Source organism: Rhea pennata, chromosome Z, assembly GCF_028389875.1.
Source record: "Rhea pennata isolate bPtePen1 chromosome Z, bPtePen1.pri, whole genome shotgun sequence".
In the NCBI taxonomy this organism is placed as follows: Eukaryota; Metazoa; Chordata; class Aves; order Rheiformes; family Rheidae; genus Rhea; species Rhea pennata.
The window spans coordinates 72,167,775-72,193,743 of record NC_084702.1 but is presented as its reverse complement, the minus strand read 5'-3'; the positions used below and the strand labels follow the sequence as shown (position 1 = coordinate 72,193,743).

General features: G+C 42.7%; 1 protein-coding gene across 6 annotated transcripts in view; it reads right to left on the bottom strand.

Moving 5' to 3' along the window:
* FAM219A (family with sequence similarity 219 member A) overlaps positions 1-25,969 on the bottom strand; it is a 97,322-nt gene that overhangs the window by 54,978 nt on the left and 16,375 nt on the right. For 2 of the 6 annotated variants that reach the window (XR_009961119.1, XM_062599035.1), the window contains exon 1: positions 8,805-9,126. The exons of 1 other annotated variant lie outside the window; for it this stretch is intronic. Coding sequence is in view for 4 of the 5 variants with exons in the window: in XM_062599035.1 (XP_062455019.1) it covers positions 8,805-8,963 (159 nt within the window). In the remaining variant the exon portion in view is untranslated. Of the gene's footprint in view, positions 1-8,804; positions 9,178-25,969 lie in introns of those variants that run through there. 3 more of the 6 variants (XM_062599038.1, XM_062599033.1, XM_062599036.1) reach the window with 3 other exon arrangements.

Below are 25,969 nucleotides of genomic sequence, written 5' to 3'. Positions count from 1 at the left end.
GTAATCTAAGCAAAGCCCTGAGGGAGCATCACTCTTAGATGGAGATTTCAAGAGTATTCTCAGGAATAAGAGATGCCCAGTGGCATTCAATGATGTTTAACAAAACTAAAAAAAATACAGACTCTTCCAATGCAACCCAAAAGAGGAACAGTTGGCCAAGGCTCACTAACTACGTTTGTCACACTACACACAGGTGGAGATCTCAGAGGTGGACACCAATTAACCTGGACAGAGTGGGGCACTGTACCATGGACAGTGAGAAAGCTGTGCAGTGCTGGCTTGCTCTGCTGGAACAAAGTAATCCTCTGCTACTATCTGGCCATATCACCCAGGTGTATATATATGTTTTCATGGTCACAGCCCATGCTTCTCCCCAAGCTTTTGTACCCTTGCAGCATTGCCTCACAACAACTACTCCAGGCTGAAGAGTTCAGAGAGAGGTTTGGCTGGTAACGCTAATGGCCTTTGAGAGGAGAGCATGATGCAGGCAATTATGCTCTCCACTCTTCTCCTCACCTTGCCAAGCTCAGCTTGGGCTCTAGCTTCAGCACATTGCCTTGAACATGGCCTGAGAGGTTACTTGCCCATTCTGCAGAGATGGATTCCAGTAATAACATTACTGGTTTCTCTCTCTAAATACAGAAAATAAAGCCCCAAGTAGAGTGCTCAGCAGCCTCTTCCTCTTCAGCACAACGCTTTGAACTTATCCCAAGAGATGGAGAGCTCAATCATCTGATTTCCATATTTATAAGGAGAGAGTTTCTGTTTAGCCAAGCTTGTGACAGAAATAACCCTGCAAATAGCAGCAGAATCAGCAGCACGGCAAACATGTCTGAGGGGCGAGGAACGTGAAGGCTAGGGCAAAGCTCAAATCGCACTCCACCTTGGCAAGGCTTTGAAACCATGTGCAAGAAATTCTGAGGGCACAAAGTATTCCAGCTTTTAAAAATCACAGCTCACCTCACTCCTCCCCCCACACCAAGCCTGCGTTTCGGTGACTAATTAGCATGCAAGGGGATACAGATTCTCCTCTGATAAAATACTGTTTGGCTCAGTTCTCCCTTGATACGTTTGTATTAGAAATACCCTCATTATGTGACTAATCAGGGAAGCCAAGATGAAGGCACAGGAGCTGACTTAAAGGGAAAACGCTGATTTTATAAAAACAGCTTATGAACTAGTTTGTCTCCAAAGACCAGACATGATTCTCCTCCGCCCAGTATTGAAAGAAAATGCAAAATGAAGATCCCTGAAGAAAAATCCTTTTTATTTCCGGAAGCAGCAGCTTTTATCTTCTCCCTCAGTTAAGCTAAGCTTGCTCCTCTATTCCCCTCGGTTATCGCAGCGTTTCGGTTTATTAGCCGCAGAGGGCCAGGAGACGACAGCAGCCCTGCGCAGCCAGCTGGGGCTCAGCTCGGCAAGGTGTTGGGCAGTCGTGGTGCTGCCAGACGCTGTGGATAGGAAGTGACAAGCGTGGCTAGTATTTTACCACGTTCGGGTTAAATCCAGCAGTACATACAATACCTGCCACGCTCCTTAGTGTCCCCTGAGAAGATAGTTGAGTGCTGTCATCTTTCCCACAATGCAGTGAATGGAGTAAAGATGAGAATACACCTCAAATACTGAGATAAACTTGGCTGTGTGGAAATTGTTCGAAATACAGGCAGCCACGTCCCATCTAATGGTATGAAGCGAGCATTTTCAAAGAATTTGCTTTCTTCCTGCAGTGGAGCTGGTCTCCATCTGGCTGCATTTGGGTGCAGCCTGTCTGCTCAGCCTCCCATGAGCAGCACCAGAAAGAGATATCAGGCCCAACCGCTTCCGCCTCAGTTCTCCTTTGAAGGCAGTTCCTTCATCAGCCTAAATCAAGCCATCTGGCCCTGGCTGCCTTTGAAGAGATGCACCAGATTGCCAAGCATGAGAGGAAACTCCCCATGAGGTGGGAATAGGAGGTCAAGGAAGCTTACTGCATGCAGAAAAAGCTAAATCGGATCACCTTCACCCTGCGCTTCGGGGAAGCCGTTTATGGGGTACAGAGATGAAAGGGTGACTGCAATGATCCGAGCTCCCCGGGACAGGCTCAGACACATGCTCTCTGGCTCTTGCTGCTCACTCGGGTCCCTCTGGGCCATTCTTCCTTCTGTCACAGAGACGTGAACCAAGCCCAAAACCCTGCACCGGGCTCCCAAAGGCCCTGCCGGATGGCAGACTGCTACGAGCCGTAGACAGTTTCTTTAGCCTCCTTTGCTCTCTGATCAAATCTGCTCATTTTGATATTTTCCAATTTGTCAAGTGTGTACTCTTTGGGCTCAAACTTTCTACTCTGGACATTCTCTCAGCCTGATCTAAAATATACACACATACATTTATATATTTTATATTTTTATAAATATACACATAGGCCAAAAAAAGGCATATGGGACTGCAGGCACTATGGGACATAGATGTCAGCAGACATCTGTGATACCATGCATCTTCATGTTCTTCCAGGGCTCACACACACAAAAGACAACAACCTACCATTGCTGTTATTTCTGCAATTGGCCTCCAACTTATTTGACATGAAATTCCTAGGAGATCCCTTGCAATCAACAGGGATTGATCCTAAATCGATGGGATTTAGGAACCTAGCTGTCTCTGGGGCCTGGTCTTAACTAAGGCTTGCAGCACAGAGCTGAGTGCTCTCAGACTCTGCCCTGAGCTATGTCAGTGCTGCTGTGCCAGGGCACAACAGAATTTGTTTTTATCCCATTTCCTCTGTTAAAACAGCAGTGAGTTGACCTTAGAAAGAATGAGCAGGGCTGGTTAGCCCAGCTCTCAAAAACAGCCACTGCAGTCTAATTTGAGCCCCTTCAACCTATGCACTATGGAACAGTCTTTAATGACACACTCTTGTAGTTCCTTTTCCTTGGATAATTCGGGGGACAGAACAGATCTATGCCAGAGATGAAACAGGGTTGTGCAATGAAGTAACAGAAGCCCAAGTACTTGATTTCTTGCAGAAGTTGCAAGTCATGCAGGGAACAGCAGAGTAAAGCGCACAGGAGGAAAGCTGATCTCTTGGTTATGCAACTCAAGGCTGTCTTAGAGAACCGGGACCTTTGCTTTGGTCATGAAATGTGTTAAGTCTCTTCAACCAGATATCTCCCAAAGGGTCACTGTTAAAGTCTCCCTCCTGAGCCAGGTTCCTGGCTCATAGTCCTGGAGTATGATTTGCTGAGCGCTCACAACTGCTGCAAAGTCAGTGGGAGCCGTGCTTTAAAAGGGCAGAAAGCTATGAACCAGGAAGAAATTATATATATATATATATATATATATATATATATATATATATGTATGTATGTGTATATATATATATATATGTATGTATATATAAATTGTATAATCTCAAATGATAGGTATGTTGCACTGAAAATCCAAATGATGCCCTTTATGAGTCCAGCCACATGATCACATAAGACACTGTTGGAAGGGATCTTGAGAGGGCTAGGAGGCTCTTACGAGAGATCTCAGTCATCCTCTCACCTAGCAGGAGGGCTACAGAGATAACCAAAGAGTTTGTAGAGTACTTGAACACTATCCCTAGTGCCAAACCCTACAGAGCAGCCCACAAAATTTTCTTGGCCTGCAGATGGAATTTTGATGAGTGTACAGCAAATGAGACCTAGACACACATCAGGAGCAATGAAGCTACAGCAAAATACAAGTATGGTGCTTGTGAACTGAATCCTGTCCAACTGAACAGCAAAATAATCTTGAATTACATGACCATGCACTACTTCTAGGATATTAAGTCCAAATCAGGCTGTAAAGCCTTTTCGGAGGCTTAACTTTTAACAATTTTTACACATCTTTTCATCCCATGTGTGCTAGTGCTGTGTCCTTCTGGAGCCAGTAGGCTTCTTCTTCCCCAGCTGGTGTACAGGTATTTATTAGTGTACTGCCTTGTAACTTAGATTTTCTGCCAGTATCAGCCTCACTGCACATACAGCTGTTCTGTGTTGATAGCCAAGAGAGTGGGAACATTAACTGAAATAAGAGCAAGGGAACTACCATAACAAATTAGACCAGCAGCCTTATCACTCTAAAGAGTGATACCTCAACCTTACTGAAGGCCTGCTCATTCACCCTAAACGAGGCAACAAATCTCTTTCAGGATGACCCAGTATTTAGGAAAGCTCCCTTTTAAGCCCTGATAATTTGAGGGCTGCCAGAAGTGCTGAAACATAAATGTCTGTATCCCTTCCAGATTGTTTATTTTTACTTTAATGTAGATCTGAGTATTCTCCTTATCCATTAACTCTCTCGTTCTGGTAAATGGTGCCGTGTGCCAGTGGGTCCCCAAGCTGCAGGAATGGTTCTCATTCCAGCCTCTCTGTCACCCCACCAAATCAGCTTTGCCATCTGCATCTTTCAGTCTTCCCAAGCATTCTTAATATCTTGTGTTTTGGAGTAGAAGTCAGGACATCCACTGGACTTTTCTATTTCCTTTTTTTCCCCTCCTTTTAGCATGCCTCTTACTTGCTTCTTCAAGGAGGAACAAATGCAGTATTTTCACTGTCCTTTCCTTTCTTGTTGCAAATTCCCAAACTCTTCCTGATTCTGCAGTATCCTTTTTAGGATGGGTGATCACACACCCAGTGTCCCAGGAAACGTAATGCTGAACTAAAACGGCTTCACATTGTTTTGTCTACTCTCTACTGGATTTTAAATCTTCCTGAACCTTTGTTTGCCTTTTAGCCTCTGTCGACATACTGCACAGATGGCTTCACTGTGTTCCCCGCAGCGATGCTAAGTTCTTTTCCTTGTCTCAGCTTTTCTATCTTCCTTTTCATCTTTCAAAGCGTTTTGCAAGAGAGACCTGAATCATTAGCTCCCACTCTGTATTTGGGAAAACTGAGATCCAAAGTGAAGTTGCTCAGTACAACAGAAGCGGCAAAGTTGGGTCCTCTTCCAGGGTTCTACCCCCTCTTCCCCACCCCCAATAAAAGCATTTTCATAAATGCATTTCTAGTGAATGCAATTGATAATAATAACTACCAATACTATACTTTGAACTGCACCGTAAGGGGATGAAAGTGGTCAGGAGCTGCAGTTCCAGGACTACATTACAGTGCTGAAAAATGAACCCTTCCTGCATGTATTTGATACTAGGGATAAAATTGTGTAAACAAATCAAGTCTCATAGGTCAGAACTGTTCCCCAAACGTTTTAAAGACTGGGTTGAGGGTTCAGGCTTGTTTCTTTTTCCTATCACTTTTCTTTTCCAGCCCAATGTTTTTCCAGAATTGCCTTATGAACTGCTGCATGCTCTTCACTCAGTTAATTTTCTCAGGAACTTACAGTGGTTTGGATGATAATGAGAAAGGAGCAAATTGGACAGAGCTCCCCAATGTTTCAATTATGTCACACATCCCTGATCAGTGTAAAGCATCCTGTCTCTATGAATCCATCACATCTGACAATTTCTTCCCCCCTTGTGAGTCTCGTCTCTATGAGGAGCTCACAATTAAAAGGATAAGACCGACACCTGATCTTAAAAAGCAAATAACAGTGTACGACCTTCCTCTGCATCTTCCCCGCGCGTCCCTTCTCAGTGGTAAATTCTGAGGCTAGGTCATGTTTGTGTCCATTTCTTGTGCTGTGCTTACGAAAAAGCAGAGACCAGCACAGAGTCAACATAACATATAAACAGGATCGTAACAAGGCTCGCAATGTAAGTTTTAAGTTGCCTGTAGAATTAATGCTAGGGGGAGAATTACAAAGACCTCTCCTTACCACTGAAGTCTTTTAGTTTAATGAGGATGACTTAGAAAATATATCCAAATACAGGAGAGATGGTTCACACAAAGTTTTTGTAAGAAAGGTCCCTTGAGTCTAGTTCTACCTCTTTGTCTTCACGATCTTCATTTAACACTGCAGGTAGACGCAGAAACACTTCCAGCTCATTATTCTCTTTTCAAATACTAGTGGACATGAGATATTTAGTTGAAATAGCCCTTTGTAGATATTTTAATTGCCACTAGCATTAAGATGACAGATATGAGGAAGAGATACTGTTTTCCTTGCCTATTAGTTTTGTCTTTTACAGTGTAGAAGCAGCTTTGTGCATTAATTTAAGGTTTGCAACATCTATGCTATGGGATAATGCTACCTGAAAGTATAAATCTTGAAAGCCATGATAAATTTAAGTTGAACTTGGGCACTTGACTTATTGAGGCACAAATCAGGAACGTTACTGGCTTGAATATCCAGAAGTCTTCCAGTGAAATAAAAAAGGATAAATTTGAATCTCTCTAGATGATCATCCTCATTATCTGGCTATACAAGATAACAAAAGATGCACTGAAGAAAACTTGTCATTAGCTGTTAATTGAAGGCTATTTCAGAAAGCGCTGCTTAAACCTTGAAAGATAAACTGTCTTTCTAACCACTACCTAATATGTACATTAGAGCTACATTAAAACAGTCTCTTTAGGTCCCTGCCCCCAGCACCATAGCTCAGAGAGCTTCTGATGCTTTAGATGAAATACGCTTTTTAAAAAGCTCATCTACATATAGCCTAACCCTTGGGCATATCTTCAGCATACTTCACTGCATACAGATCTATGTAAGCTGACGCTCATATTGTACAAACACAAGACACCTAAATGTGTTGTAATGACCTTCAGAAAAGGCAGCAGAGTCCTGGCCCTTTACGATGTATAATCACATAATGTACTGATGACACAAATCATAACGATTAGCCTGTAAGCTAAGTACAGCTATCTTAGGACATGATTTTAGGTTCTCTTGCTCTTTACTGCTCCTTCACATTCTCTCTTTTCCTCTTACCAGCTCCCACTCCTTACTCCCAGACCTTTTATTTTCATTCTTAAGTAGCTCATCGTCCATAGCTGGAAGCCCATCAGTCTTGAAGAGGGTCCCCTGTTGAGATAATTGTTCCCGTGTGAGCCACCTCACTTGCCACAAACAGCAAGCACTCTACCCACCTACGCCCTAACGCATCACAACTTGGAGGCTTTCAATTTACCCTGAACTCATTACACTTCCATTTAAACTCTTTTCTGCCTACAATCATTGCATTGAAATAAAAATCTACCTCATAACTGCTTTTTTTTCCAAAGCAACATTTTCAATCTAAGTTATGGGATCAGTGTCATAGCTGGAAATTGGGCACCATCACAGGAGCTTGTATAAAGTGCCTGCAGAACCCTGACTTAATGGAGGGGTGTGATGTGGGGTGAAGCCAAGATAGCAAAAAGAGCTGGCCTAAGCCTAGCAGAATATGACACAAATGAAAATAGTCACAGCCAGAAAATACCAGAAACAACGGCTGTGCTTCTTCTATGCCGCTGGGCCCAACAGTTTAATCATAATCTGCATTTCAACCAGTTGGTACAGCCACAAGGAAAATATTATATGCTAACAATGACATTAAGACTGTGATACATGTAATCATGGGACAATTGGTGTACATTTATCTTGTCTCTCTCTGATTTTTATGTCTGAGCTGCTGCAGTATTTGCAAACTTCTGAAGCAAAACAAGGTACTCCACACTGAATGTACACCTGTGCTTACAGAGAAATGTAATTCAGTTGATTTTCCCACTTCAGTCATTTCTGAGTTACCAAGAAGCTGTGAACTATTTCCTGTTTGCAGGAGAGCTAATAGACTTTAACATAGCAGAATAATTTCTTTCTGCTCTTACTCTATGCAAAGTCCCTGCAGAATTGCTTTGAGCAGAAATAGATATTAAATTGCACAAACAGTACAGTTTAGGGCCATTTACTCCAACTGCTTCAAGGGCTTTTCAGCTATAACTACTCCCTTAACTATAATGGGGTAGGACTCTCAGAATTTGTGACTGCTTTTTAAGTTTCCAAAAACATCTGTATGGATGGTCTGAACTGCAGTTTGAGTTGCCAGTTCTTAGCTCCACCTTTTACATCAAGCAAATCATGCAGGCAGCTGCCTGCTACAGCTATGTCCATGATGATAGTGAGGTGCTGACAACGACCCATGCACAAAGAGACAACGTGTGGCACCTTAATTACATTGGCACCATGGCAAACAGCTCTTCATTTACAACCGTGCCCAGCACCTCAAACTCAGAAGTTCCCACTCATCCTGCATAAACATTTCAATTGTTCTGTATTTCCATCACACCTGTGGGTATCCATTTGCATTAACACACCACATTTTAAACTCTGAATTAAAACCTACGAAGTAGAACAGGAGCGAGTATTGTGGTTTATACACAGCCAAGACACATTGCAACAGCATGGCCATGGAAGAACAGAGATGCTGAAGTTGCATTCTCCCTCCACTTTAATTTAACTCCAGTTAAAGTCTCCAGTTCCTGCCACATCTGGTAACTGCTGTACTGTATGGCTTCTCCTGAAGAACATCAATCCACAAAGGTCTCCAGAAATAGCATAAGTTTGGTACCACTAGTACAGACAACAAGCATGGTAAAGGCATTTTCTTATGGGAGAAGAATCCAGCCCAGTAACAACCAACTAACGAAGTTTCTTATTTAGCCACTGTAAAAACAATGCCGTTTCTTCTGTCAGTTTGACTCCTTGAGACTTCTACCTGGAGAAGCTCAGTAAAAGGTATAGTTTGCAAAATCACTAACAAGCCACATCTGCGCAGAAAGCATGAATCAGACGCAGATGAACACAAAACAATCGATGACAACTTGAAAAAAGCGCTCAGCTACTCAGATGAGTCTCTTCCTTCAGATGCAATGCCGTCTTCCTTCAACTGCAACCAACTGCTAGACTGACAAGTTACTCACCCACAAATCATGACATTTGCTTGTGACATGTTTTGTATTTCTTTCACCATGTAAAACAGCAAAGCTCAGCTGGTAGCTCGGGGACCCAGGCTGGCATACTGCTTTTTCCTTGAAGGAGGAGGGAAATGGCTGTTCTGGCAGTGCAGGCTGCCCCAGCATCTGATCATCTCCTCAGACTTGCGGTGGCACCGACAAGCGCTGGCAGCACGAGCAGCCGCTGCACGCCCCCAGAGGAAGGAGTGAGGCTGGGCTCGCGCCTCTCCCTGCATGTGCAGGCAGCTCAGTAATTTTTGCTGGAGCCCCTACTGCAGCAACTTGCTCTCAAAGTCAGGATCTGCCCCCCCGAGGCCATCAGGGTTGGGCTTGGGCCATGCTGATTAATGGATTCTACTGCAGCACCCAGTGTGAGGATTCATCCCTGCTTCAGAAAGGAGATTAAATGTTACCTGAGCAGGCCTGGCATTTCATATGCAAAATGTTACATGACCCAAACCTCTTGCCTTTTTAAATAAAAACTTTCCTCAGTTGAGGCAGTGGAGGGAAGAAAGTTTCAAGTTTTAGAAATGAGCGTCTTTGACATAACCAAGTTCAATATATCCCTTGTAAAACAATTTCCAGCTGGAGGAGTTTTACATTTCCATTCAGATCTCTCTGATTGAGCATGTTCTACCAGAGGTGATTTTAAAAAAAGCCAATACTTTTGTTCCCTAGTTTTGAAAGAAAAATTAAAAGAGGGAGACAAGACTTAAATACAGAATTACAGCAGCAACACTATACATGCAGCGCAATGAAAACGGGAGAAATGTATTCTAGCCCTGTCAAGATAGCTGGATTTAAGAACAACAAACAAGCTGAAGCAGGATGGAAGAGGCTGCTTTTGTCCCAGTCAGTGCGAGAGCCATCTGTTAAGAGATGGCTTGTGTTCTTGGAGTAACAATTCCACAGCTGTTCTCCACAAATTAAAAAGTACATATAAATCTAAAGGAATAGTGTGTGCTTCAGAAGATGGCCAAAGAGAATCCTTAAAAAAAAAAAAAAAGTAAGAAAGATGCCACTGAAACTTGTCTCCCTTCTCAAGGAAAAACAGGAAAGCACATCACTAATTCAAAGCACAACCAGTGGTCTTCTACATCTTATAATCCCGGCAATTTCATTTAACACATTATATCATGTAACCAATCATTTGAGAATCGTATCAAGCTATCGATCTGTGTCTAAGAACACCTCCAAAACAATCCGTGGATTCATTCAGAGCTAAAGACTTTGAATATTACGTGTTACTCGCAAATAGAGGCCAAAGTAAGAGAAACGAAGCAGGACGATCTCCAATCCCTTTCGCCAGTCGAAAGGCTGCTTACCTTGAGCTCTTCTTTTTAGCCACATAAAGTGAAAACTCCTCTCCTGTTCCTGTTTATTTTAGCAACCATGGCAAATTGGTATCTAATTAAATCCTAAACTATAAGGAGGACAAGATGTTATTTTTAACGTCCTGTGCCCAAGCCAGCTAAACATAATGGCTGGAGACCCTATTCAAACCACCTCCTGTGGCATTTGAGACACCCTCGGCTCCCCGTGCGGTTAATGGATGAGGAAGGGGCTGTACACAGACTGCTGGCTCCAGATGTCAGGCTTAGCCACTGCGATGACTTCTTATCAGGAGCTAGGACATGGCAGCTCTAGAGAGTGAATACTCTGAATTGTTCAACGTGCTTTTGAGCCTAGATTCATGTGGTCCCAACCCCTAACCACTCCCCAGTAGCTACAGTTATTATTTTTTTTTTCCTGTGCTGATCTGTGCCATTGCTACTCTTTCAGCAGGAACACCGCCACAAATCAGCGATGGCTGAACACGTACCCCACAGCCTTTAATTAGTACAGTCGGTATAGCCTTTCGATATAGCACAGAGCTACACTGCAAACCTGGACCATCAGCACACAGCTCTGATTAGGCAAAGGTCACATTAAGATCCAAGCACTACTGTGGAACACAAAGACTCCAAATTGCAATTACTGTTGTTCTTCCCTGTAGAGAAATCTACGTAATTCTTTTTTCTCCATCCTCCATGTACTAAAGTTATGATTGAAACTAATTAAATGTAGCCCTTTCAGGAACATTGCCTAATGTATCTTGGTAAGGCAGAGATAGATTACTTTCCATTGAAAGCAGGCTAATGTTGAAAAGCCTAGGAATGTTAAAAAATAAAGAAATATAAGAAAACATAATAATGATTTAAAAAAAAAAAAAAAAAAAACTAAACTACTCTGCTTTTCAGAGACTGTCCTCTCAACTTTATGGACTCACAGAACATTACTAGATGTGTAGGCTGTGCAGCACCGTAAACTGTAAAGATTAGTGCTACTGCTCCAGGCTAATAGTGTAATTTTCCACTGGATGGGCTACATTTACAATTCACCTATTGTATCTGGAATTTTAATTGTAGCCAAGTACATTTCCAGGCTGTTCAAGACATAATAAAGAACCAAATAGGTTAGAAAGGCAGCTTTAACTTTATAATTGGAAACTTTTACTATTTCAGTTGGCTCCCCCCTACCCATGTTTGTAAGTTCCCTATTATACCTTTCAGTGTGCTGTAAAAAAATAAACGATGACAAGCTGCAGAGTGATTCACAGATACAATAAGAAAAAGGGAAAAGAGAAACTATGCAGGAGGAGTCTGGAAAAACCTGAGAGACAAGAGAGTATCTGAATGTTCATAATTTAACGTTCTCCTGTTGGAATAAGGATAGGACAGGAGCCTGCCCAGTAGAGTCTGCATTCAACTCCTAGGTGACTGAACACAGGGTGACGATGGAAATCCACCCTCTTCCCCTGGAACAGGTTTTTAATCAGCAGATTTCCAGGGCATACGCAAATGCTGCGCATTCATAGCCATCATCCTGACATAACCTGGCAGAGCTACTACCTGCTGAACACCTAGAGATGCTCCTGCAGCCACTCCACAGCCCCAGGAATTGTAACTCTCCGGACCCTTCGGTGCTGCTGGCAGCAATCCCGTCTCTCCTTGGAGAAGTGACTGACGGCAGCCTGCTGCGCTCAGGGGGCAAGGCAGGCTGTCCTGAAGAGCCGCATAGCCCTTCCATGTTAAATGCTTACCAGTGAATTCCTAGTAAGGAATGGCAAGTTCCCCAACCTGGATGATGGCCAGAACTGCTTTCCTTTGCAGTTATTTGTCTGGTGAGATCAAGAAAGAGATCAGTACAAAGTGTGTTTCATAAACTGTTTTTTATAGGGGCTCCTATATAGCAGAATTTCACCTTTATGAAAGTCTGTGGTTTTCAGTCCAAGTAACTATTGCACTGTAATGACTCTTGGTTATTGCCTTGGCTGCACAGGAACTGGCAGTTGAAATGCAAAAGGTTTTTTATCATCTCATTGATTCTCAATCACCTGTCTCCTTGAGGAGTATTATGAAAACCATGCGAGGGAAGACGGAGAGAATGGAAGCCTGAAGTAAAAAGGGCCAAGAGGGTCAGTTGTTCCACGGTAAGGGAGAGAGGCATAAATAGGTGGTTGAATGAGAGGATGAGTTATGCTCAGCATTATGGATTTTCAGACTTAACCTTTTGCTACTGCTGCCCTTAAACTGGATGTTCTGGAGCAGTGCTGAGCAGCAAGCAGTTCAGACTGCTGTATTTTCTGCCATGTGCCAGTATGGGTTATTTTTTCTCAGTAGATTACAAGGCCATGAATGCCATTCCAGAATATCCAAACAAGCACTACGCATCAACTCTTTCAAAGACCATCTCTCTCTCTCTCTCTCTCTCTCTCTCTCTCTCTCTCTCTCTCTCTGTTAGCACAGTTTGCACATTACTACAAGCATCCTGAGTGACAGAGATAGTACATAGATAACCCCATCCTTAAGGCCACATTCCACAACTATGTAAAAGAGGTCAGACATCTACTTAAAAAAAAAAAAAAAAAAAAAAAAAAAAAAAAAAACACGAAGTGGAACATAAACACAGGATTGGACATTGCCTCTTCTAAGGACGTCTGCATGGCTGCAGAATCCTCGCACTGCATCGCCGCAAGCTGTGCTGACACCCGGCACCCTCCCCTTGCTGCCCCGACGCGCGCACGGCCACCAGCCAGCTGCACGCCAGCGGCGCTGGGAATACAACGCTGGACAAGCGATATGCAGGTCATGCTGCTCAGGCTGCACTAAGGCTTGGTGAGACTAGAGCACGAGGACAGGGGTTGGCAGGGGGGTTCCTTCCCTTTCGCTGCTGCCGTTTGGATGTTCTGTGCAAGCGGACGTCCCTAACAGCTGGGTCTTCTGTTTCGTTACCTACGATGGATACATAGACGGTCCATGCTTAAAATACAGTACAAGGCTGCAGACCACACTCTGCTCACGCTCCACCATGCAAATCTGAAGACAATTCTTCTCCTCGAAGGGCATTGCTTGAGATTTACATTAGCATAACAGAGTTTCTGTGGCCTCCGCTGCTTTGTCAAGCACTCTGTTGCAACAAAATTGCAAGAGATGAGTGAATTTAACATCTATGATGATATTCACTCTTTCAGTACAGAAAGAGATGGACACCTCTATATGGTCAACACTGAAGTATGTTTACATTTAATTTCTTCTGCCCTATATTCCTGTTAGGCTGACTAGCCAAGAGATGTGTTTAAACATGCAGAATATTGGAGAGATGACAGGAGTCATTAATTTGATTATTATGCCTATAAAGTGAGAAATCCCAAATCCTAAAACAGAAAAATTTCTGATTACAGAGAAGAAAGGAAACATCTGACCATGCAACCTGAAAAAAAATATTAGCTCTAACCAAAAGAAGTAACCTAAGAATCATGTAATTTGTAAATTCTCAGATGCTGTTGTTCAGGAATGTTTAACGAGAGATTAAAATTGGAATTATTCCAGGTTTAAACACAAATAAGAGAATCAGAGAAGCTATCAAACATATTACATATTGTTGCCTGTCCCATTACAGAGGCTACAGAGGATGCGCAGGCTGCAGAAAAAGGAGACATGTCTGAGAGCTTTGCATGGAAAGGTGCTGTTAGCTCTCCCTACCTAAGGTCAATGTCCACTGCACTGCTGGGATATGAGGTGTTCCAGATCACATTTTGCTAACGACAGGGGCTTCCAGAAAATGAGAGGAATGTCATCAGCTATAAGGTACCCTCTTGTTTTCATATGACTAGCAATGCAGTAAAAGCTACGTCCAATATGCCTTGCTGTGTGCAGATCTGCTTTAAACACAACTCTAATCACAGCAGGCACCAGTGGTGTGAGCAGAGACACCAGATCCATCTACAGAAAGGAGAAACGCAGATCTTGCCTTTGGTGTGGATGCACAACACATACTCAGGACAGCAACTGGCTGGTCATCCACTACCCGTGACATATGCTTGAGACTAACCAGCCTCCCCAGTAACATTCTGCAGAGAAAAGGTGTACTGCTCATCAGTGCAAGGAAACTGAGGGTATTTTGAGTTATTCTGATTCTCCTTGAGCTTCTCTCTCTCTCTCTCTCTCTCTCTCTCTCTCTCTCTCTGAGTCCAAGAGATAAAAAAAACCTTAAAAATAATCAATGTAAAATGGCTGCAGATAACACGGTTTTGCTAGCAGACTCCACTGGACAGGGATAAAAAGACAACTCGAAGCCATTTGAGAGTCAAAGTCATGCTATGCAGTTTAAGAGCCCGTGGAAAGTGTTTCAGGGTCATAACATCCTGGCCATAATGGCAGGCAAAGCCACTTAACTATCTCAACTGCAACAGTTTAAAGATGCTTACAGAGGAAAAGAAAGAGTGAATTTTCTTCCAAGCCTACAGTACCTTTAATAGGATTCCCAGGCCTAAGGTAGAGAACAAGTGCAGAGAAGAGAAAATGGAAATGCTAGAGACTAACTAATTTTAGAATCAACCACATGCTGTTTGCTTGCAGCTGGTGAGTGACCTTTGCATTATTCTCAGCTAGTAGGAAATTCCAATCTACATTAATAAGCAGAATATTGTTCACTCTTCCAACTGAGTCTGCTTTAAAGGTTCTCCTGCACTCATAATCTGCAGCCATTTTACATTTGTTTTTTCCCTTAGTGTTTCTGCTCATTTCAGTGCATCTGAGCCAGTGCAGGGGTGTGCAACACTGACAACTGCCACATGGCTGCTCCCTCAAAAAAAAAAAAAATATTTCAGTGTTTTATACAGGAATGGAGAAAGAGGGGTTCTTCACCCTTCGTACCTACATCACCCTAGGCATTTCCACGTGGCCACTGCTACAGCAGTTACTTTCAATCAGAGAATCACATCAAATTTGCCGAGATAGTTTTAACAGTGGGAGATTTAATAGATAATTAGATGAAGACAAACAGAGCGCTACTTATTGCAGACACACAGTTCTCACAAACCTCAGTAGTGCCTGTAGACAGACGTGACTGGATTTCCAAATTTTTGACTGAAACCTGCCAAAATGGAGCTGAAGTCAAGCTTCTGTTTTCAACCACAACTGATCATTTAAAAAGGAAGCTGCAGTGCAGTTACAAATCATCATCTTCAAAATAATCGGACACAGGCTCTATATTACTTTCAGAGAAACATCTTCCTTGGTATTGCAGGTGTGCCCATGCTAGGTATTAAAGAATTCTTTAGAGCAGGAGAGCTCTATCCCAAATAACTGAAAGTGATGGCAACGATCCTGCCCACACAGCACCTTTGCTCCCGCTGTGCCCCCTGTGTTCAAGGGGTACCACTGTTACGAGGTGGCTGCATTGCTGCTGCAGTTGTACGCTCCAAAGTAGCTAACCAAGGCTTACTGAGCATTTACCTGTAGTAAAACTGGAATTTAGCCCAGCATCCAGTAACTCAACGGGATTTTTAGCAGCTAGCAAGGAACATTGGTTTGGACTCTGGAAAGCTAGCCAGGATTACATGGAGGCATTTCCACTTGGCAGCTCAAGCTGCCAGTGTTTCAGTTCCACACACACTCTCGTCACCCCCATCTCACTGGAGGATGGCAAGCCTCATCTTTCATGACCTGACCATCTCTCTTCCAAACACAGCCTGGTGGCTATAAATGCCTAGCTGCACTTCTCTGGACTACTGTACCTCTGCTAACTGCCTGTTCACAGCATACCCTACTCTGGAATCGTGAAGGTGCATCCCTCCCCTCCCTCATTTTCTGGCTAAGAAGAGTAGTTTTCTGTTGCCTCACACTGTCTGCATTCATCTCCAAGGTAAGAGCAAACTGAGGCAGCCAGGTGACTGCTTGCTCTGAAGTACAGAATTGCCCTGCAGAAGCTTCACGTGAAAATCCCGTAAGCATACATGCTTCTTTTCTAGTTAGGAAATGTTTAGCTAGCTAGGGAAAACAGCCAATTAAATGTTTCCCTGTAGGTCACAACCATAACTAGGAATTCTTAATTAACAAGTTAAAACTCATTTACAAAAGGCTCATTAACATTTTTAGGACTAGTATATTCAGTTTGCCAATCAGAATAGTTTGAAACCCTGCACTGGAGAATGACCAGATTTGAAGAACCCCAAGAGATTTGCCTCTAATATTTAACTTTGCTTCCTCGTCATATGACAACATTCTCGCTCTAACAAGTTTCAGACAAAAACATCTAATTAGCTGAAGGTGAATGCATTATACAGATTTTAATAATTCAAAGAGCGTGCAAAACTTGTCTATCATTATGTTTGGATATTGTGTCAAGGTGTTTACTGCCGAAGACAATGATTTGGAGGTTCTGACCCATTTAAGGGTCAGTGGCTTCAACTGATTATCAAAATACAAGGGCAATTAGATTAAAAATTGACTTGTCCAATTGCCAGTTTCTTTCATAAGATTAACCCTAGTGCTACAATGTTGTAAGGCACTGATGAAGGATGACAGAGCTTTTCACCTAGACGCCCTGGTTTAAATTGTAAATTTTATTAGTAGTCACTTATGCAGGCTAGCGTAAAAAGAAACAGGAGCTGAGTCCTGAACTGCTAACAGGAGCTGAAGGACTATACTTGCTGGAAAAGCTAACCTGATATTTGAAAGCAGTACAAGAACGGGTAGGAGGAAACAAATGGAGGAAACAGTCTCTTGTTCATCAATAACGTCTTCAAAGAGCTAACATTCCTCCTTTCCAGCAATAAAACATACTGGAAGATCCAATTCAGACACCTTCTTATTCTTCAGGCACTGACTAAATGGGACTCCAGTGTATGGGGGACAGGACTATTTTAGCAGAAATCTTGACAGCTTTCGATTCCAGCAGAAGCCACAGCAAAGAATGCATTGTCTGTCCCCCCCCCCCTTTTTTTTTGTATGACATCTAAAATATCAGTATATTTGTTGAACCTTATATGGCCTCTGGAACAACTATATACTCTACCTATACCAGCAGTCAGTTTGTAAGTTTTCCCAAGTTTGCTTCTTTCTTGAAGGTCAGACAGGTGTATGATCTTGGAGTATGGGGAAACAGAGGAGTTTCTGGGACAAAGAACTGGATCTGTTCTCAAGCATCACATCCCCATTCCTCTTTTTCCGCCATCCTCAGCCAGCTTAGATGATGTTGCCCCACAGCACACAGCAACCTGCAATGAGGAATGGCAGGAGGACAAGGGTTTACAGATGCAACATCTATTTCATAGCACCACCTGAACAGCATCAGGTGAGCCTTTGCTGCATCACAGTGTTAGAGAGAACTGATCTGAGATCTAAAATAATGAGTAAAAAACCACACAACCCAAAACCTTACCTTTCTCATTTGAATGAAAGAAGTAATTAGCAAAACTACCTTTAAAGCTGAAACCTGATGGCAGAGGAGGGCTGAGAAACACTCTGAGCTGTGCAGAGACAACAGTTTGTCTCCACAGGGATAAATACAGTGCAGTGAACTGCCGTTCCTTCGCAAGTGGCTGAGCAAGAGCTTTATCTATCATGCTGCTGTAGAAGTGGCACATGCGTGACACTGCAACTCTCTGGTTGTGGTGTTATCACCTCTACCAGCTGCTGACCCATCCCTGACTTTGGCTACCGCTTTTACAGCTGCAGTGTAGGTCAGAAACATTTCTGGCTTCCTTGTCATCCACCATCTGAAAGCATGTTTGCATGAAGTTCCCAGAGCATGAAACACATTGAGATCATTACATCAACACTGCTGTGCTGGAGCAGATGGTTTGCTCCAAATTTGGCTGCTGGCTGATAGTTGCACCTTTCCTTGCCTACTCCAAGTGTGGGGCCTGAGCAGGGACCGCTCTCTCTCAAGATCCAGGCACCAAGGCACAAGCTTCCCACGGGACATACACACACTAGCAAAGGAGGTGACAGATGACTTTGTGCAAAGACATTTTATAGTTGTTAGACTTGGCCCACAGCTGCAAATAAGAATGAATTTTTACCCTGACTGATTTTTGAAAGGAGTCTGCGTAAGCAAAAGATTGAACTCTGCACAGCAGGACCTGAGCTGCTGTACTCCTATGCAAAGACTGTAATTATGTGATGGACAGCTAATTCATTTAAAGGATCTGAAACACTAGTGCAGGTTTTTCCAATACATTTTCTCCCAAGCAACAGTTTCCACTCAACCTACATGTGTGGGAGAGTGAAACACCAGCACTATTGTAACTGAGGCTTTCACAGATCAATTTAATCTGTTGCTTAGATATTTTTTTCATCTTCACCCTCAAGGAAACCAAAATTTATTGTTTAAAGAAAAAAGCATACAGAGGAACATTGGGCTTCTGGGGACAATAGGAGATGCATCAGAGAACTAGGAACACAGCTGCTGAAACACGGAGGGAAAGGCCTATAGCCTCAAAACAAGATGAAAGTTAAGTGATGTTCAGACGACCTTTGTGAAAACACTGAACTGTCTCACTCAGTTCAGGCTTCAAGCATCGTTACAGCACGGTCAAAATTTGCCTTTCGTTACAATGCCTTGTCTTTTACAGGTTATCACTCTGGTGACTCATGAAAGACCCTGCTCTGTAGCCAGATATTTTTCTAAAAAAATAAAACAAATCAATCCTTCTGATTTTCTTACAAGAAAATAACAGGCTGTTACCTAAGCAACAGAAATAGTAAATCTTGGTTTCTCAAAGATGCATCTTTTGTCCTCTAAATTGCCTCTGCCCAGCCCCAAAAAGCCAGCTTTCTCTAATATCCTTCCTAGGATATCACTGTCAGGAAGCAGAAATCAGTGCCTTAGAGGCTACAGCGGGTTTGCCCAGTCTGTGGCCGGTGCCCTAGCACAGAGGCTGCCTGAACTCTGTCTTTCCTTCCTATGGCAGGATACTCGTTTGGGTCTCTCACTCCTCTACCCTAAAACTGTTTTTCAGTGAACCTGAAATACAAGATTCTAACGCTCTTTGGAAAAGAGGTTTAAAAATCAGCTGGTATCAGCCAACCAAAAACATATGTCGGGGAAAATGGATGGACAGCACCATCACATAAGCATTCTGTCCTTCCAAACCCAAACTAGAGTTATGGATGTAGAATCTGCACTTCAAGAATTATCTGTAACACATCTCCATATTTCCATGCACAAGTAAAACAGGCCATAACTTACTGTTGCACATTTAATCTTGTTTAAAATGCATTTACCTCCAGAGAGCTGAACAACATTTAAAGAGTGAAAATACCTAGGCTTTTGTACACACCCCTCAAACTGGAAGAAATTAGGGAGAGGTTCCCCTGAGTCAGCCTCCCTTTTTTCCATCATGCAGATATAGCGCTCATATCAACATATAGCCTGTTAGAATCATTTCTCCACACCCCAGGCTGTAGAAATTAAGGTTTCTCATCTCTAATTAGATTCATTAGACACAGATGTGCTTCTTCCAAACCTGCTCAAGCATTTACAAGGGTCAGCCACCGCATTTCAGTCCTGCATAGAAATTAAAGTGTGGCTCCACATTTGGAAACCAGTTCTAAAAATATCACTACAGAATTCAAAGTTAGCAAATCCCAGTGGCTCAGATCAAACACGCTCCACTTAAATTCTCCAGGAATATTTTCCTGGTGAGCAGTGTGCAATGTAACCCTGTGGCAGGCTTCTTTCCCTTACCTATAAATAAAGCACTGAATGCTTTTAAAGACTCACAACCTTACCTTGCTGAGTGGAAGATTATCGTCAGACAAAGCGTGATTTGGCCTGTATGGTTTCAAGTACAAATGATGCTGCATGAAGCAGAAAGCCTCATGCGTCCATTCAATCCTAGACTGAGCTGATGTTATAAACAGCATCTTCCCAAGACAGGTGAGGGGTAACCCAGCCAGCAAATGTGAAATACCAGTAACATTGCAAGTCATGGCCACCCCTTGGTGAAAGCTTTGGGAAGCAGAGTTCATCTTTTCCATTTTGGGGTTCAGCTGCTTGTACCCATTTCTTTTCCTTTCTTGTTCTGTATCCTATCCACCTCATCCAAGTTCTTCAGTCTTTCAAAAAAGAAAATCCAACAAGAGCTGATCTTCACGAGAAAACTGACCTTAGAAACACAGAAGTATTGGTGATAAGAGCCTCTATAGGTCTAGTGTAACCTCTTCCTCGAAGCAAGACTGTCACCTGCCCTAGATCAGGCTGTCTGCAGCTTTGTCTAGCTAAGTCTTGAAAATCTCCAAGTGTGGGCAACCTCCACTTCTTTAAGGACCCATGCCAGGGCAGCACCAGACTCTTGGAGTTTTTCTTAATGCTTCAACTTGTGGCCACCACCCCTCATTACATCATCTGCCACTAACAAGAAGTTCAGCTCCATTACCTTTGTAACTCCCCTTCAGGTAGCTGCAGGCTGCTATTAAATTCTTCCCTTCTCCTCTAGGATAAAGAGGTCCAGCTCCTGAAATCATTACCCACAGGCCAGATGCCCCATCAATCTTGGTTGCATCTGCTGAGAGATCCAGGTCATCTTCAGAAAAACTGCTATTCAGACAGTCGACTACTCAGCATCAATGCATTTAGTGGCATTCCCAGGAGCAGTACTTGACGACTCTTGTTGAATTTCACTAAGTTTCTGTTGGTATACTCCTCAAGTTGATCCATGTCCCGCTGGATTGAAGATTTGCCACCAGTTGTGCCAGCCAATCTCCCAAATTTACTATCACCTGCAAATTGGTTGAGTCACTAAGGGACCAAGAGAAGCGGGATGTTTCTGAGCACATGCCTGCCCTGCACACAACTGTCTCTCAAAACACCTAGTAGAACAAGAAAAAGGAACTGGGCACCGGCATAGGCAGGGGTTTGGGGAAGAGGGAGAGGGAAAGGAGAAAGGGAAGTAGGATTAGCTACACTACAGTCCTTTCCCTCCAGCTCCACGTAGTATGCTATATTGTGCTCATGATGATGCTAGTGAAAGGTTTTTTCAGCCCCATGCTTTCTGAAAAAACCAGCCTATCCTCTCTAAAAGCTGCTAAACCAGGACTGACTGATACTGTAGTATTCTACGCCTTGAGAGTAGAACAAGGTTTCTTGAATGAAGACTGACTGTACAACACAGTGATGGCCAGTCCATGAGTAGCTATTTTTAGAAGGAAAATTTGTTTTCCCTTTTGCAGTGATGTCCTGAAGAGGTGCTTTTTTTATGGTTACAGAACATACAACTTTATGGCAACAGGTGAATCTCTAGCATGAGCTGTACTGAACAGCAAGTCGTGCAAACAAACATTTATTACCCAAAACAATGGTGACTAAACCTACAGAGCACGCTGAAACATCAGGCTCCATGAAGTTGTACAGAACATTAGAGTGGAGACATAGCTGTGCTGTACTGATCACAAGTGCATGAAGGCATCAGGTTTCAGCAGGTTAGCATGACCTGGTACACAGAACGGACGAGGCAAATGCCGTCTTCGCTCCTGTGAGCGCACCTTCTCCAGTGCTAGTTTTCATTGCCTTAAAGTGCAACGTAAGGAGTAATCAATTCATCCTGCTAAGTGACCTTTTTTTTTTAAATCATCATCAGTTGCTTAACAAGTAAGCATGGCACATTGATTTAAGTCAATGATTTATTTTGCATTTATGTATTAGTTACTACTCATGACTCTCCTCACTTTTCATACACGTTTAACTTTCAGTTTGGAACTAAACCTAGTCTTACAGAGTCACTACATTTGCTACAAATAGTCTGTATATAGAAGCAATCATCTGATCTTTATCTCATCCCTGATGTCATGACCCTTTTTTCTAAGCTCAATTTCTACCCTGCTGCTGAAACTTTGTTTCAATATAAATTGGAGCTTACCTGTGAAAAATCCAGCTTTTAAAAAAGTATCTTAAATATACTGCACATTTGAGGTTATAAATGCATATTTTGAATCAGTATGCTATACAAGATTTCAGAAAGAATAGGCGTCTGCCTCAGACCTCCTTCGTAGCTTGGAAAGTTTTCTTCCCTTTTTTTCCCCCTCCAACTCCCAATTGATTTCTCAGCTGCAAAATTATTATTCAGCTAGTTCAGTTTAATAACCTGAAATTCTTTTGTGTGTCCCTGAAGAGACTATAACCAAAAAAAGCTGGGACTTTATACATTAGACATTGGCTCCAAACATTCAGATATTGTCTCTCCCAGTTTGCTAGTTTGACTGTGAAGTGTTAATACCACGTATCCTCCCAAATGTCTTATTTACACAAGAGCAAGTTTAGCTTTCACATAGATTCATTCCGAAATACATATTGGCCTCAAATCTTTAAAATAAACTAGTAACAAGGAAATGCCAGGAATGTTCCAAATGATTATCTTTCACCATCTGAGTAACATCACTGGGTTGAGATTGCAGCAATGAGCAAGAATATCATAATTGAGATCTCTCCAAGAAAGCAGTCTTTCTGCATGTCTCAGTCATTCTCCTTCCCCTACAGCTTGAAGCATCTCCTCCTTTCTCTTACCTTTTTTTACTACCATTGCTATGTTCCTGGACATTCAATCTCCTGATACAGATACTTAACAGTTGCTCTGAACTCGATAGCATTTGCAGCCTGTGACAGCCAGAACAGCAGCTAAAGGCTAAAAAACAAAAGAGAGCATCTAGCTGCCACTGCACTCCCTATTTTTGCAGTAGGGTTCCAAAAAAAAAAAAAAAAAAAAACTTTAAAAATTTGGATAAGACTCTCTGCTTACACAGGATCTCTGTGAGCACTCTATAAGAGAAAAGGGAAAGTTTAAAAGTAGCACAGATCAGGTTCAAAACTGAACAGTCATTTGTCTCCAGGATGCAGAAATGTATCTTGCTCAGATTGGTATAGGATAAGCATGTATACCTAACCAGAATGCTGCTTTCCTCCAGCAGCAGGAAGCAGTTTATTCATAAGAGTGATCAAAAATGTTGTGGGGCCTTAAGTATGTGTGTGTGTGGGGGGGGGGGGGGGAAACAAAAACCAAAAAACCCAACCCTCTCCACTTTTGAGCTCTGATCTGCTGCCAGGTAGGGTAGATTGAGCATTTGTCTCAATCCTGAAGCTATTAATGCTTCAGGTGATTAGTAGAGCACTTGACCTCCCTATGAATGCACTGACAAGAATTTATCAAAATGTCATTTAAAATAAGGTGGCCAAAAAAAAGCTGGGCACTGCTTAAACTACAGCGAGTTTTTTTTTAATGTCGCAGTTCCTTTTGCTCTCTGTTGCACTGATTACTATACCTGCATTATGAAGGGCTTAGCTTTGCTGTGCAACCTACTTTCCTGGGGCTGGGAGAAGAGAGGTGACTAGCAGAAGGCAGAGGGCTCTTTCCCTGCAGTCTGAAGAAGGTAATTTAGCTGGTATCACCTGGAAAACAGGCTGGCGCTGAGAGTACTGCTAAGATCATAGGACCCAAAAGAAAGTACACCCCTTATGTATACATCCAAGTGTTATATCTAGTATTTCTGGGAAAAGTTTTCCCCCATCCCACCAGGTTTCAGTGGCATGTTTGTGCCTGCCAATGTTTCAGAGAATCCCTGACTACAGAGAAGACTGACTTCCAAGAGCAGCTCCTTCCAAAACATCACTGGCCTCCTACATTTCATTAACACTACCACAGCCTAATTGCTGCTTCCTTGGCAGAAGTCCCATCCCACTCAGATTGCTCTGTATTGACAGGGGTGCTGACAAGCCTGTCGCTCCCTGTTCTGTGAGTAGAGGGCTGACAAGTGGGTTTCCTGAAGTTCTCCAGGGGCTCTTTTCCTCTGCTGCACTGCAACTTGTCCTGGATGCAACAGCCTGTCTTGTCTCAGGTGTTCCCATACCTTGGTGTGCTGGTGTCTGCTGTCACCCCTCAGGCAACCAAGTTGCATCCTGTCACACAGAAGGGTCCTTATAAACCTCTGCTGAGAGCTTGCAAGACCTCTTCAAGTTTTTAATCTGCAGTCTCTTTGTATGCGTACATAAAGCTTGGTGGCTTTTATATGAAGGACAAAAGAGTACAATTGCACACAAACATACTCAGCTGTGATCCACTATTTAAAGTCAGATCTGACCCTGCAGCAATCTGAAGCAATGCAGGGTGGGACACTAGCGAGAGGGCTGGGAGCAAGGCAGAACAAGGGGGTTTAAGAAAAGGCATGTTTAGTGATGCCTTCAAAAGCAGAATAGCTAATTTGTAAAATGGTGTCATGTGAAATATGGTTATCTTAAGAAAAAGTCACAGCCAAAATAGCCCCCTTTCCAAGCACAACTATGTGGATATTCGTGAATACAAAGTCTGTCTCAAGAAGTCTGCTTAGGGCCCTGAGGGTCTCCAAGTCACCAGGGAATAACATCACATGTTGAGTCCTTTGGGGCTACTTGCCCTCAAGAGACAAAACTTTGCTCAAAGTCAGAGCTCAAGCCATAGCAGTGTTACAATCAACCTGTACCAACTTTTTACATCAATTTATTTCCTCATGCACCACACTGACCCAGCAATAGCCTGTTAGGAACTTCTGCTCTAACACACGCATTTCCTGTTTTTGATATGACTATCATTAAACAAACACGCTTAGAAAGACAGAGTCTTTCGTAATTGCTCCTTTAATCATAGCCCTCCAAAAGCATCTGAAGGGTGGCTTCTTAATGCAAGCCTCTGTATTTCCCACCCATTTATTCTACCGGCTCAGCACAGGCCTACAGACAACTCAAAATTGTCATCAGATGGCTTTTACAGGGGCAGTTTAGAGGTTTTTCCATTGGTTTCCAACTGTCTTTGGTGCTTAGTGTGCCATGAAAGCATTGGAGTCCCCTCATCACACACCAGAAACTCCTGGTTGCAGGGTCTCCTTCACTCCCAGTACCAGGTAGCAAGCTGCTCAGAAAGCCAGGCCGCCAACCAAGTGTGGGCAAACAGACCACATTTTCCCCAGCTGTTTGTATGGTATCTGCAGGCCTCTGAGTCGCATTAAAATCTTCAAATACAAGACTTTCTTCTCCGTTCATTTACTATTTGGGGCATAAGTGGCTACTACGTAAATTGTAGTACCTTCTGTCCTGTAAGTCTCTGGCTCATTGTTCAAAGTACAGCGGGAAGCATCCAACAGCAGAGACACCTGACTGCTTATCAGCTATTTCTACATCAAGCGATATCTGCCTTAATTTTAAATGTCAAAACACTAGCAATTGGCAATGAGAATTGTTACGTGTATGATTCCCTGTACAAGCCTTGCTATTTAATTTAGCTCATTTCTTGCCCTTTGTACAAGTGACATTTTTTTAATTACTCCTAGATTTTTCTTTTTCTTTGTATTTTTAAAGCTGTAAGATCATTAAAAAAAAGCAGGGCTATTAAAAAAAATTGTTTTGTAAAATTAATACAAGCAAGAACAGCACAAAACACCACAGGCCAATTCATACAACTTGCCCTACTCTTAAACACTTTTCCAATAGCAGCAGGATGCAAAGTCTTCTACCAGAAGATTTTCCAGCTTCTGGACAACTTTATAGTGTGGAAGATGGCATTGCTGAGAACAGGGTGCAGTCTCCTGTAATACTGCAAGTGCTCTAGAAACTGTCCTCAGTACTTATTGCCCTGTGTAAACAGGAAAGATTCCATAGAACTCAACTTGCTCAAATTTGGTCACAGTTGAGTTTAACAAATGACTGCAAGAGGAACCAAGTTTTCTTCTTCATTTTTTAGGCAAGGACACCTGTGCTCAGCTTTCCACGTTGCTTCCCATGCAGCATTACATACAAAACACATCCTTTAGGACCCACAAAACTCATTCAAATAAGCACACAAA